General features: G+C 26.8%; 1 protein-coding gene across 1 annotated transcript in view; it reads right to left on the bottom strand.

Annotated features, from left to right (window-relative positions):
- Window positions 1–14,980, bottom strand: part of LOC127286283 (uncharacterized) — a 266,689-nt gene that overhangs the window by 57,740 nt on the left and 193,969 nt on the right. Inside the window, exons 4-5 of the mRNA XM_051312661.1 lie at window positions 6,659–6,916; window positions 654–814 (exon numbers count right to left, since the gene is read on the bottom strand). Coding sequence (XP_051168618.1) covers window positions 654–814; window positions 6,659–6,916 — 419 coding nt within the window. The remainder of the gene's footprint in view (window positions 1–653; window positions 815–6,658; window positions 6,917–14,980) is intronic.

Genomic DNA, 14,980 nt, shown 5'->3' with positions numbered 1-14,980 from the left:
ACTGTAATTAATTATATATAAATAGTAATATTTAAATAATTCTTTCAATTTTTCCTCTTAACATATGTGAATGAATAAATAAATAAAATAATATTAATGTTTTAATTATATTTCATAAATTAAAGTTTTTTTAACCTCTTACTTTTACTTAGTTTGTTAAAGTTAGAAAAGTTTTTTTAAAAATCCTTGTAATGCTGTCTTGATCTTTTTAAAATTACTTACTTCACTTTTTCATCATTTAATTCCTAAATAAAGTTTTTATTCTTAAATTTTTAATAAAGGGAAAAAAGTAATAATACTTCAAAATTGTGGTTATTACAATTTGACAAATCAAAACAATCATTTTACGTAAAACTATGTAAAATGACATTTGACTACGAAGTCAAAATGAAAATGACTTTGATGTCAAAGGTAAATCAAAATACATAATTGCTACCCAGTTTTTTTACGCTTACACAATAGTTATTTGTAACAATAACAAAAAAGAAATGTAGCTTTAAATTTACAGTATAGTAAGTATAAATAAGAAAAGTTTAGGTTCAGGATAATAAAGTTAAGGTATATAATTTATTTTGAAGAAAATTTTAGGAAAGTTTGAAACTGTTAGAAAAGTAATGATGGTGGAAACATAAAATTATTCTAGCAGTCATTACCCTCATTCCCTTCTTCACCACAATCTCCCAAATACAATCCAATGGTAGACCATCCTTCTGTGCAGCACTTTTACGATCCTCGACATCTTGACTAGTGATCTCATATTCCAACATTTCCGTTACATTTCGTGTGCATGGTTCAGGTTCACGTGGTACTCCGTCTGTGAATCACACCTATTAGAGTTACATATATACTTTTCCTAAACATCTGCGTTTAAAGTTTTTAGATGTATTGCTAAGGTTTCAAAAAGTTTACTAATAATGAATCTACAGTTACAAGTTTATTTTTTTGTAATCCAATGTATATGGGAGATTTCACGTGAAGTGATCAAAGAGGAAAAAATGGCTTTTTTCTTGTAATAATTTTTTTTTCTCTTAAATATTAGAATAAACAAATTTTATTAATATATCAGTTTTGAAAGCTTTTTTGATTGGTAATATGCATTTTTGAAAAAAAATGAAACACAAAAATAAATTTGACTTTTTTGGGGTGAAAGGTAGAATTCTTTTTAAAATCGAAAGCAGCAGTTTTTTCCTATAGAAATATATAGTTGAAAAAATGGGACAAGAATGTCTAAATATTGAAAAATAGTAAAAAATGGCAAAAAAAAAGCAAAAAATGTTAATTATCAATATTTAAATATTCTTGTCTTACTTTTTCAACTACATATTTTTATAGGAAAAAATCTCAGCTTTTGATTAATATAAAAAAAATCATACCTTTCACCCCGAAAAAATCAAATTTATTTTTTTAGTTTCATTTTTTTGGTCAAAAAATTTTTTTTTCAAAAATGCATATATTACCAATCGAAAGAGCATCAAAAAAGCTTTCGAAACTGATATTAGTAAAAAAATTTTATTTTAATATTTAAGAAAAAAAAACCATTAAATAATATGCGGTTTACCGTAAAACCCTAAAACTTTTACCAAAAATTAACATCTATGAGTACTACAAATGCCCTGAGTTTAAGAGTGATCGAAAAATTTTTTTTTTTTTACCATGATCACTTCACCTGGGATTCCCCATATATATGTAAAATGATGTATTGAGGCAAATACTCAAATATAAAACATTTTTTCTTATCCATTTTCATTTACAATTTCAAATTATTATCAACAAACAAGTTCATTCCTTTTATAAGTTTTCATTTCCAGGGGGAATCACAAGTTTTCAGAAGCTGATATAGAAAAATATGTTATAAAATAATAAATAATAATAAAACAGCTCACAATAACCTTGTGAAGTGAAATTTGAAAAATTATTTTTATCTAAATCAAAGTAAAATACTAAGATACGAAATCAAAGTAAGAACCTAAAATAGTTAAATTTCAATGAATTTTCTGCAGAACATTGACAAAGTTAAGTAAAGGGATTTCCTCAATAACGCAAAATTTGCAATTCAACTATTTTAGTTTAAATCAATGAACTCTCCATTAAATTAAATTCCTTTAGAATTCAACTATAAACTAATTGTTATTTTTATATTATTTTATCATCTTTTTTGAGAATTAAAGATTTATTTATTCCAGCATACTAATATTTCATTTTAACTACATCATTTTAGATAACAATCAATAATAGCACTTTATCCTGTAAAACATAACCTAAAATTCCTTAATTGTAATATATAAAATTTATATTTATTCAGTGTTATTTACTATTTTAACTTTTTAACGCAGACACAAATGAACGAAATCAAAAGAAGGAACGTAGGGGAAATTTTAGATATTATATATACGCGATGTTACAGTCCCATGATGAAATTTATCATGGAAAACTAAATGAAGTCTAGTATCTAGATTGGTAAAGTTATAATGTTCAACTGTTCACGCAATTCTACCTCAAAAACGCAGAATCAACTATAGACATTAAAAACTTTAATTATTCTACCTAAAAATTCTACAGATATTTTTAGACAAAAAAAAAAACAAATTTTAAATTTCAATTTGAAAATTTATTTTTTCTGATAATTTCGTATCAATCTGTTTCAGTACGAGGCTTAAGTTTAAATCCTATTAAATCCTGAAAGGCCATTCTAAAATAAATGAAACCCTCAGACTCTATAACTATATGTTCTCGAACGAATACCACTACATCCAGAAATAATACCTATTTTTTCCAAAATTGTACGAATCTTCTCGAATTCTCCTCTCAATATCTCAAAAAAGGTATACTTAATTTTGTTTTTTATAATATTGGATTGGTATTGTATTGGTATTTTATTGGAGAAGTATTGGTATTGTTTTTTACTGTATTGGTATTTTATTGGAAATTAATTAGTATTGTTTTGTATTGTATTAATATTTTATTAATATATATTATATTGGTATTATATTGGTATTTTATTGTATATTATCATTGTATTAATATTAGTAAGGAATTTGTATTGTTTTCTATTTTATTGGTATTGTATTGGTAATGAATTAGTATTGTTTTGTGTGTTGTATTTGTTTGTTATTGGTAATAAATTGGTATTGTTTTGTACTGGTATTTTATTGTATTAGTATTGTATTGATAATAAAGTGGTATTGAATTATTATTTTATTGGTAACGAATTAGTATTGTTTTGTATATTGTATTAGTATTATATTTTCTTGCCATTGTATTGGTATTGTATTAATATTGTATTAATATTAGTAAGATATTAGTATTGCATTGGTATTGCATAGTATTCTGTTTGCATTGTATTGATATTTTATTGTTAATATAAAGGTATTATTTGTGATAATGAATAAGCATTTTATTTTATTGGTGTTGTATTTGTATTGAATTAATATTAGTAAGGAATTTGTATTGTTTTGTATTTTATTGGTATTGTATTGGTAATGAATTAGTATTGTTTTGTGTTGTATTTGTCTGTTATTGGGAATAAATTGGTAATGTTTTGTACTGATATTTTATTGTATTAGTATTGTATTGATAATAAAGTGGTATTGAATTATTAATTTATTGATAACGAATTAGTATTGTTTTGTATTGTATTGGTATTATATTGGTATTGTATTATATTTTCTTGCCATTGTATTGGTATTGTATTAATATTGAATTAATATTAGTAAGATATTTGTATTGCATTGGTATTGCATTGTATTCTGTATGCATTGTATTGATATTTTATTGTTAATATAAAGGTATTATTTGTGATAAAGAATAAGCATTTTATTTTATTGGTGTTGTATTTGTATTGTATTAATATTAGTAAGGAATTTGTATTGTTTTGTATTTTATTGGTATTGTATTTATATTTTGTTGCTATTATATAGGTACTATTCGTATTTTATTGTTATTATTATTGATAATAAATTGGTATTGTATTGGTATTGTGTAGGTATTTTATTGATAATAATGAATTGGTATTTTATTGTTAATATAATGGTATTATTTGTATTGTATTTGTATTGTATTTGTATTGTATTAGTATTGTATTTGTATTGTATTTGTATTGTATTTGTATTGTATTTGTATTGTATTTGTATTGTATTTGTATTGTATTTGTATTGTATTTGTATTGTATTTGTATTGTATTTGTATTGTATTTGTATTGTATTTGTATTGTATTTGTATTGTATTTGTATTGTATTTGTATTGTATTTGTATTGTATTTGTATTGTATTTGTATTGTATTTGTATTGTATTTGTATTGTATTTGTATTGTATTTGTATTGTATTTGTATTGTATTTGTATTGTATTTGTATTGTATTTGTATTGTATTTGTATTGTATTTGTATTGTATTTGTATTGTATTTGTATTGTATTTGTATTGTATTTGTATTGTATTTGTATTGTATTTGTATTGTATTTGTATTGTATTTGTATTGTATTTGTATTGTATTTGTATTGTATTTGTATTGAAAATGAATTGTCTTTGTTTTGTATTGTATTCGTATTTTTTTGTATTGTATAGGTATTGTATTGCATTATGTTGGCCTTGTATTTGTATTTTGTTGTTATTATATTGGTGTTATTTGTATTTTAATGGTATTATATAGATAATAAATTAGTATTCTATTGGTATTGTTTTGTATTGTGTAGGTACTTTATTTATAATGAATTGGTTTTGTATCTGGTATTTTATTTGTAATGTTTTCTTATTGTGTTGTATTGCATTGTTATTTTATCGGTTTTGTATTGGTATTTGTATTGTATGCTATTGGTATTGTATTTTATTGAACAGTATTAATATTGGTAAGGTATTTGTATTATTTTGTATTTTATTGGTACTGTATCGGTATTTTATTAGTAATGAATTTCTGTTGTATTTTACTGGTATTATTTTGTTTTACATTGGTATTGTATTGTATTGGTAAAGTTTTGTATTGTATTTTTATTTCATTAATATTGTTCAGGACAAATTTCTACACCTTCTCAAGGTAAAAAGAAAAAATAGTCTATTTTTCATATGGCAACATTTTTTCGTCACTGCAATAAATACATGATTACAATACTTAGAAGCATAACTTAATTAATTAATTCAAATAGAGATAAAATCTAGTTACTTTTTTAAATTAAAAAAAAAAAATGATTTTATTATTCCATAATTGAAATGCAAAATTGTCTATTTGCAAGTCTTATTGAAATCTAATAAAGTTTCGATAAACAAGGTATTAAACAGAACGGAGTCAAAGTGGTATTTCGTGTATTCACGAGTTGGGTTCTATAGCCGATGACTATGAATTAATTTCGCTCTCTAGCCGCGTAAGCATATAGTGCGTTCCTCGAGGCTGGCTATCCGTTCCCAAGGTGTCTCGTAATTCCGTTGCACGTCGAGCAGGAAACCGCGATATTCACGACCACCAGATACTCCTACAACCCCGAGACGTTTACAGAGTTAGTCTCATTATGCAGTTTCCGTTTATGCGTTGCGACTTATCGGGGCGTGAAAGGATCTCGAATATGCATTATATGAATATACATATATATATATATAGTATATGTGTAGAATGTTCAAATTATATATAACTATATATATTCTATCCAATACAGCATTAGAAGTTTCAATTTTTTTACTTTAATGCACTTCCTGATATTAATAAAAATGTCAATTCAATTTTCTATATATATATATTTTACTTTTTTCTAAAAAAAAAATAATACAATTGCAAAAATTGATTTGTTATTCTAATAATATTAACTTTTACTTTTGTTTTGTCTAATCGAAAATCAAGGAAACTAAATATTCACTAAATTAACATAATCCTTCAATGATGAAGGAGAATCTCCTTCTAGTATTATTCAGTGTAATAAGAAAGAAAATGAAAAAAAAATCCAAGAAAAGATGGAAAATTATTTTACTACAAAGAAGAATAATCAAGTATAAACATGAAGAAATAATTTAAAAATTCAAACAATTCTTCTGATTCTAGTTTAAAAAATTCCAAACCACAAAAAATAAATAAAAATAGAGTAAAAATAAGCTTGCAATAATAATCCCAGTGATGGAATTTTTTTCTCAAATTAAAGTATAAAAGTGAATCCATAGAGGAAATACTTTTACAAATGGCGGATCAAATATGATGTCCATTTTTAAAAATTGTTCGAAATATTTTAAAACTTGTTATTGGAGGGGTTTTCGGAGACGCTGATTACGAATCCGATGTCAGTTTTTCAAAAATTCAAAATGTCACATTCAATATGGCGGACAACTTTTTTTAAATTCATTGAATTTACTTGAAATTCGATACTCGGAGGTTTTCAGAGTTACGAAATACAAATTTAATGCCAGATTCGAAATCAGCGACCCTAAAAACCTCCAAATAACAATTTTTAAAAGAATTTGGTTGATTTTTAAAAAATTCGTTCTCCATTTTGGATCCGCCATTTTGAATCTTGCAAAAATGACCTCAGATCCATTATTAGTGAGTCTAAAAACTATAAATACAATTGTAGCTTTCTTTTTTTTTAATTTTTCGTTTTTCCTAGATGTAAAAAAGTTAAATGAGAGGAAAAAAATTTTTTTTTTTTAAATTTTTAAAACTAATTTTTACAAAAAAAAATGTGACTTACCAGTGGGTCGTGGAACTGTCGTCCAAATGGCTCGAAATCCTCGATATTCAATAGACTCATCGCTCACAAAGCTAAGCCATAGATATCTTGTCTTGGACGTTATTTCTTCGGGAAATTTATTTCCACAAAATTTCCCCAATGGATTTGAATAACCATGTTGACCATCACGTACTTCTAAATAATCATGCTTGCAACCATCTGATCTTTCTATTTCAAAATAATCTCGAAAATCCAATTTAATCAGCATACCCGGAGGAGCTGAAAAAAATAATTAAAAAAATTATTACTACTATTATTATTATTATTATTATTTTGTAAAAAATAAATATTTATATATTTACATTATATAAAGAATGTAATTTCTATTATAGGAATAAAACATTTTTTATTTTTTGCAAAAAAAAAAAAATTCATATATAGGGTAACTGCACCAGTGGTGGATCAGTTAAGCCCCTTAACTTTCTTATTTTGACTTTGAAGTTCTGTATAGGTTGTTTTTGGACAAATTCGAGGTTATTCTCTATAGTATTATGGACCAGATAGTTCCAATAGACATTTCCTTCAAGGTTAGACTTAATTTTGACACCTACGTTTACTTTAATGCTCCATCAAAGATAATTTGTCAATGATCCTATTCTGGATCACTGTTTGCACCAGTCATGGTTATAGATTGCTCCAGTGGTGGATCACTTAAAAAATCATACTAAAAAACATTGCATTTCAAAATTACGAGACTGAGACGTTTTGCAACTTTTATAAGGCTTTACGGACAGATTTTCAAATTCACTTTCCTATCCATATCCCCTCCTCTTTCATTTCTATAGGTATAATGTGACTAAATATTAATTAATCATCTTTTTATTAGAATTTTTGGTAATAAATAAATAGAAACTCTTAAAGCTTCAGTTTCAATGATAAATAACATTTATTAATTCTGGGTATTTTAATTCAACAAAAATTTAACAATTTGAAATCAGGGGGTCGATTACGTAACTTTCCCACTTCCCACATCCCACATCTCACTTCCCTAATTTTACATCCCACTTCTCACTTCCCACATTTTACATCCCACATCTCACTTCCCACATCTCACTTTCTACATTTTACATCCCACTTCTCAATTCCCACATCCCATTTCCCACATCTCACTTCCCACATTTTACATACCACTTCCCACATCCAACATCTTGTGGGAAATGGGAGAGATGTGAGAAGTGGGATATAAAAGGTGGGAAGCGTGATAAGAAAAGTGTAATGTACAATGTGAGATGTGAAGTGTGAAAAGTGAAATGTGAGAAGTGGGATGTGAAATGTGGGAAGTGAGATGTGGAATGTGAAATATGGGATGTGGGATGTGGTATGTGAAATATGGGAAGTGGATATGAAATATGGGAAGTAAGAAGTGAGATGTGAAATATGGGAAGTGGGATATGAAATGTGAGAAGTGAGATGTGAAATATGGGAAGTGGGATATGAAATGTGAGAAGTGAGATGTGAAATATGGGATGTGGTATGTAAAATGTGGGAAGTGGGATGTAAAATGTAGGAAGTGAGATGTGGGATTTGGGAAGTGGGATGTAAAATGTGGAAAGTGAGATGTGGGATGTGGGAAGTGGGAAAGTTACGTAATCGACCCCCAGGTGTTAACAATTAATAAAATTTGAATTAGTGTTAACTAAAATTTAACTCATAAAATTTTCAATAAAACAATGCGTCAACAGGCGAAAAGTAGGACTGATCCACCACTAGATTTTGTTACTTTTTTGGTTCCAGTCGTGGATCACCCCAAAACAATGGACACGCGCTACTTACAGACGTAAATATTGTTCTCAGGGCTCTATGGGGATGAAACGAAATGCCTCCTATTGTGAAAAGAATTAAAAATTGTCCTAAAATGGCTCCAAAGCTTTCTATTCCAAAATATACTCTTAACTTACATGCTAAGGAAAACTCTTGTTTTCTGTCACCACTTTAGTAATTGTTGTCCTGCTTTCTTCGCGATGAATTTAAAAATTTTTTTAAATTGTAATATTGATCTGTATAACTTTCTTAACAATTACCGACACTTGCGATTCATTTACTTACAAACGTGTAAACACAAATGACCATTTTTCTCGCAGTTGATCCACCACTGGTGCATGATCCACCACTGGTGCAGTTACCCTATATGTACAATATAAAGATGAATATCTGCCTAAAGTTAAACACGACAGCAAAATAAGCAAAAGCTGTGCCCAGTTGAATAAATTTCGTTTAGTCGTACGCAGGCAGAAAACAAAACCAATCGATTTGCAATTTCTTTCACTGCATCTGACTACGCAAAATTTATTTCGCTGCGTACAATTTTTTATTTCTTTTCATATAAATTCTCTCGAGGCACATGTTTATTCCAAGGAAAAATGTATAAAAGCAATTAATAAACTTTTGAATTTTGCAAAAAAAAAAAAAAAAATACTCAAAGTATTTTTAAAACAAAAATACATTATCTTTTATTTTCAATTTAAAGCACTCCTGTGACCGATCTGGCCCCGAGCCGAGCCATGGCAAAATTTCTACACGGGAATTGCGAATGAAATAATTTTAATTATTTGTTTGTTTTTTCTTTTCTTCTCGAACAAAAAAAAAAAAACTTTTATATATACAAAAAATTAACTATTAACACCATAATATAGTTTCAGCTTCAATTTTTTTTTGTTTTAAGAATAAAAATACGATTTGAAAAAAAGTAGCATTGGAAATGTAAAAGCAACTTCATTTTCCCTGCACGTAGAAAGCTTATCTAAGAATTATTCAGTGAATACCGATCGTTAAGATTCACTTTGCCTTCAACTTCATAGAATCATATATTACATCATCTATTTAACACAGAGAAAAGAAAGTCAGAAAAAAAGGAATGTAAAAAAAAATTTCTTACCCCAGATTGAACCATAAAGTTAAACCAACGAACGCGTTAATTTAAAAAGAAAATCTTTTTTGTGAGCAAAAAAAAAAAAATTCATATTTTCCACATGTACTAGCGATGTATTCCTCGCTCGCTAACGCTCGCTCAGTTAAAATTGTACTTATTGTTGATTACTTATTGTAGTTTATGTATATTATATATATAATTTATGTTTTAAATTAATATCTTATTAATATTGTATAAAATTTATCTTAAAATTGAAAAAAGATGTTACATAAAAATAGTTTGTAAGATTTTCTAACAGCATATATGCAAAGTATTTTGATTTATTTGAAAATAATTGAAAATAGATTTTTCAAGGACGGTGTCGAGGTCACGGGGTCGGTGTCGTTTTTCGAAATTTGTTAACTTAATATAATAGAAGATGTTTCGTTTTAAATTAAGAAATGTTAAAATTATTAAGTTAAAAACATTTGATTTTAATGACACTTAAAATTAGACACAATATTATAGGTTACTAACTAAAAATTGAAAAAACAACAATAAATAATAAAAAATAATAATAAAAATTTGAAAAAATCAAAAAATTCTTAAAAAATTGCAAAATAACCCTTTTTCGGGATAAAATGGCAAAATAACCCTTTTTCGGGTTAAAATTGAAAAATAACCCTTTTTCGGGTTAAAATTGAAAAAAGATGTTACATAAAAATAGTTTGTAAGATTTTCTAAAAGCATATATGCAAAGTATTTTGATTTATTTGAAAACAATTGAAAATAGATTTTTCAAGGACGGTGTCGAGGTCACGGGGTCGGTGTCGTTTTTCGAAATTTGTTAACTTAATATAATAGAAGATATATAATAAACGAAGAAAATTATTTTTAAAATCCGTTACAAGCAATAAAATTATTTTTGATTATTTTTTCCATCCATTTAAAGTCTCTCTTTCTCTCCCTCTCTCTCTCTTTACCGAGACAAAATTAATTATTGAAAAACTTACTGTGGCTTCTATAAGGATTCGTTGAATGAATGTGGAGTTGTGTGAATGTCAAAAGGACTAAATTACTGCAATTTTCCATTAGTCAAATTGAATTTGTTATGTTGAAATTGAAGTGTCTCGTACCGAGAAAATATAAGAGTTAGGAATGAAAGAAACCTTAAATTTAAATGGACAAACATTTTTTTTTTCTCTCTAAATGTAAAGCAAATGTTAAGTCATAATAAATTATGTAGAAAATTATATTATGATGTAATCGTTTTAGTAAATGGTACCTTTTTTAGTAACTTACGAAAATGACGGAAAAAAAGTAACTCTGCAACTAGAGATCCCGTAAACTATATGAAACTCTTTTAGATCCTTATATATATATATATATATATATATATATATATATATTTAAAGACCGCAATATTCTCTTATACCTTTTAAAATATATTTTTAGAATTTTTAAATTTTTCATGAAGTTTTATTTCTTTGTTCTTTAAATATTTTTTTTTTCTCTTTCTCTCTATATAGAAAGTGAAAAATGTAATAGATAATATGAATCTCGTAACTGTCTAATAATACAAAGAGAATAAAAGTAGAAAAATATATGACAAGATACAAGAGGGGGAGGGAAAAAAGAGGAAAAATTGAAAGAATAGTATAGAGATATATACATGAAAAGTATGCAAAAGAAATATGTAAACTCATTCTTTTTCGATTGCAACACCTGCAACGTTCGCATGAAAATACTTTTTTCCTTCACTATTTTTATAAATGTGAAATCTAACATTTAATAACTCATATTTTTCCGTTTCTTTTGATAAATTAAATACACTGACAAATTTGTCAAACACCTGAATGATTCAGATTTTTTTTTTTTTTTTAATACGGTACAAGACTTATCTTTTATTTTTCATTGGAATTGATTAATTTTTATTAAAAAAATTCTACTTTTATACTATAAAATCTGTTTATACGAATAATTTAAACTAGTTTTTATAATTTTATTATTTTCACTAATTTCACTAATTTTGGGATCGCAAATTACGAATATGAAGTCAGATTTTACAAATTCAAATTAATAAATTTCAAGCAAATCTGACTACAAATTCGTAATCGCAGCAACCAAGAAAACCCCCGAGTAATAAGTTTCAAGCAAATCAAAATTTCACAACGATTTTTAATATTTTTCGTCCTCCATATTGGATCCGCCATTTTGAATTTTAAAAAACTGACTTCAGATTTGTAAATTAGCGACCCTGAAAATAAAAAAAGAACAACTACAGATTTCTTTTTTCAAATTTTCAGTTTTTCCTGGCTGTGAAAGGGATTTAAGTGAATAGATTGCAAAAATTCTTTAAAATATTGAACTAAACAATTCTTTTTAAAATTATAATAGACTAAAATTAAAGTATTATTCTATTAAAATTCGTGACGATACATCCCTGGAATTTTAGATGAGAAACTGAGTGTCAAAGTAAATATTTTCTCGGACCGAAAAGCAACTCTCTTCAAACTTTTGAATGCATATATACACACAACAAACTCGCGGCTAGTATACTTGTGAGATCGGAGACATACTGTCGGCGAAAAAAAAAGAATTTAAAATTCCCCTCTGCCTTCGTTCATCAAATAAATACTTCTCGCGAGAAAATAAAATTATACCTATAATAATATTATAATATTAGAAAATTAGAAATGCCAAACATAAAAAAATGCACATGCTCATTAAACCTTAAAAAAAACAAAATACTTGATAAATTGGGTCAAAAACCTAGTCTTATTACATATGAAATGGAAAAAGTAGTCTACAAAAAAAAACAAGAAACAATTTTGAAATATTTATGATGATAAATGAATGACAAATAGTTGAAGGTTAACTGGACATTGAAACGGAAAATTGAAATGTTTCAAACCATGACAATATCTACTGAAAATTCCCAGTTGATCTTACACTGGAAAATATTTCCCAGAAGTTCTATTCTCTGTAAATTCAAGTAACATCGTTTGCAATCCTGTGAGACTCATGCTAGTCCAAATTATGCTACTTTCTGGTAGACTATCGGACTCGAAATGTGGTTTTCCACCTAACGATTGCCACCCCACCTAGACATCTGTCCCGTAGCACATACAACCTTTATTTCCTTCTCTCTCTCTCTCTCTTACTCATCCTCAATCTACAACTTTGCGTTCCTTTCTCCTGGGTATAAACGAATTTTCCGCAGTTTCGAAGCAAACAGTGGAAAAGCAACAACGAGTTTCTGTCATGAGAGATTCTGTCTATAGACATTCTAGACCTTAAACTTCCCTTAGACCATGACAATTACAAGTTTAATCTTCTTTTTTTAGGAAAAGAAAATCATTTTTTTTTCAAGAAATTTGTATTTCTTTAAATGAATTATTTATGCAGAAAGACAGCTCCATTTTTGAAAATGGAATATTTTTTAATAAAATTATAAAACCTTTGCTGGGCAGATCTTTAAAACAACAGAGAGAAAAATGAAATTTGAAAATTATCAATTCAGTAGTATTAATTGAGGAATGTGAATCAACAATGAATTTCAGGGTTCTGTATTTAGAAGTAGAAAATAGGAACGTAAACTATTAGCGTTAGACGTAGTAACAAAAAATTATAAATGTAAACAAGTGGCGATTTTACTGTTTCGAAAACTTTTAAACTGAATTCCAAACAGTTTTAGAATACTTGATTAAATTTTTATCCTATAGATTCGCATTTGTAGACTTTTAGGACTCGATACAAATATTTTAGTAGGGGAATACTGTCAGGGTTAAACACAGTTTTGGATTTTTGTTTATAAATATTTTGTTTAGATAAATTCAGTCAATTGTGGTATACGGGTGAAAAATTAGAAAAGTTATAAACATTAAAGAAAAAAAAATATAGTCAGGGTTGGACTTTTCAGTCAGGGTTGGACACTTTTTGAAAATCGAAACGCATTATTGGTAAAAACGTAAAATAACATTTGTAATATTTTTTATTCTTATTTTTTCATGTTTATCTTTACTTATTGTTTACAAATTGTAAAGCTTCATGGGTTTAAAAAAGGAATGAACTCAAATTACAAAAAATAACGCTTTATTGTTCCAAATAACTCAATGAAATGATGAACAAAATTTATACAATTTAAGTATTATTTTTCTAATATCTTTGGCACAATTTTGCACTGAAATATCAATAAAATAAAATTTATTTGTATATTTATTTATAAATTGTGTCAAATTCATAATTAATATGGGTGTCCAACCCTAACTAGAAGCATCATTTTCGAATTGTGCTAACCATAACCAGACATGTGTCGCGATTCGATTTTTCACTTTTTTTCTTCTTAAATTATGTACCCCACAATACATTCAATAAGCTTACCTTGCCGAATTCTTGCTTTTTTTACACATTTTTTAGGTTTATTCACAAGTCAAACAAAACTTTTTTTGTCTCTTCGATTGCACCGAAGTCACAGGAGACGCTACTTTTGATTCTCCAAAAATGTAATGCCAGATAAAGTTAGGTTACACTACTAGAAGATTCGTCACGTACGCACACAGGTGGCGCTAGTGTTCTTATTTAAAAAAGCCAAGTGTCCAACCCTGACAAGTGTCCACCCCTGACACTATTCCCCTACTTAATATTTAAATTTTAATATTAAATTCTAAAAATAAATTATTCGCCTTAAAATATCTAGTATTCAGTACTACTTTTGAAAATTCGTTTTGGAAAAAAATGGAAAAACGAATAAAGTAACTTTTACTATTTTAAAACTAAAACCGAAACTGTCCGCAGTTTCTAGCAATTTTTACTTTAGAAATAGTAAAATTCTAAAAATAAAATCAGAAATCAGTCTCAAAACGTCAGAAATCCTGACGTTTTGAGACTATTTTGATGTTCTGTGATGCTGCTGACTAATTCTGACTTAAATAGTTTTTATGGGCCTGACGTTTTCTAAAAAGTGACGATTTCTCACTACGTTTTATTTTTTTTGTAAAAAGGGTTCCAAGAGAGGTACCAAGGCCACTCAAACCCACCATATAACTCTATTATATTATATATTCCCTTTTTCCAACAAAAGGGTCCTTTCGAGGGTCCATCAGGTTTTATGACTTTTTAATGCAAAATAAAAAATTATTTAAATTTAAATAAATATTTTTTTAAATGTTATATTTGTAATTTATAGATTTTAACGATTCCAATAATATAAAACATTATGTAAAAACTCTAAAATTACATAATGATTATACAATAAATACTCCATTAATTAAAATTAATTCTCAATAATTTAAAAATATTTGCAAAAAATTTTATATCGTTGTAATTGTATTAACATGTACATTACGAATAAAATATTTAAAAATTATTTTTTTCAAATGCAACAATTTTTAATTTTGCAATGAAAAGCCATAAAACCATAAAAGATCCTTCTG

The sequence above is a fragment of the Leptopilina boulardi genome, unplaced genomic scaffold (genome assembly GCF_019393585.1).
Source record: "Leptopilina boulardi isolate dan_hultmark-lab unplaced genomic scaffold, ZJU_Lbou_2.1 LbouV2_352, whole genome shotgun sequence".
Classification (NCBI taxonomy): Eukaryota; Metazoa; Arthropoda; class Insecta; order Hymenoptera; family Figitidae; genus Leptopilina; species Leptopilina boulardi.
Note: the sequence above shows the minus strand (reverse complement) of the source record. Positions and strands in the feature narration are given on the sequence as shown.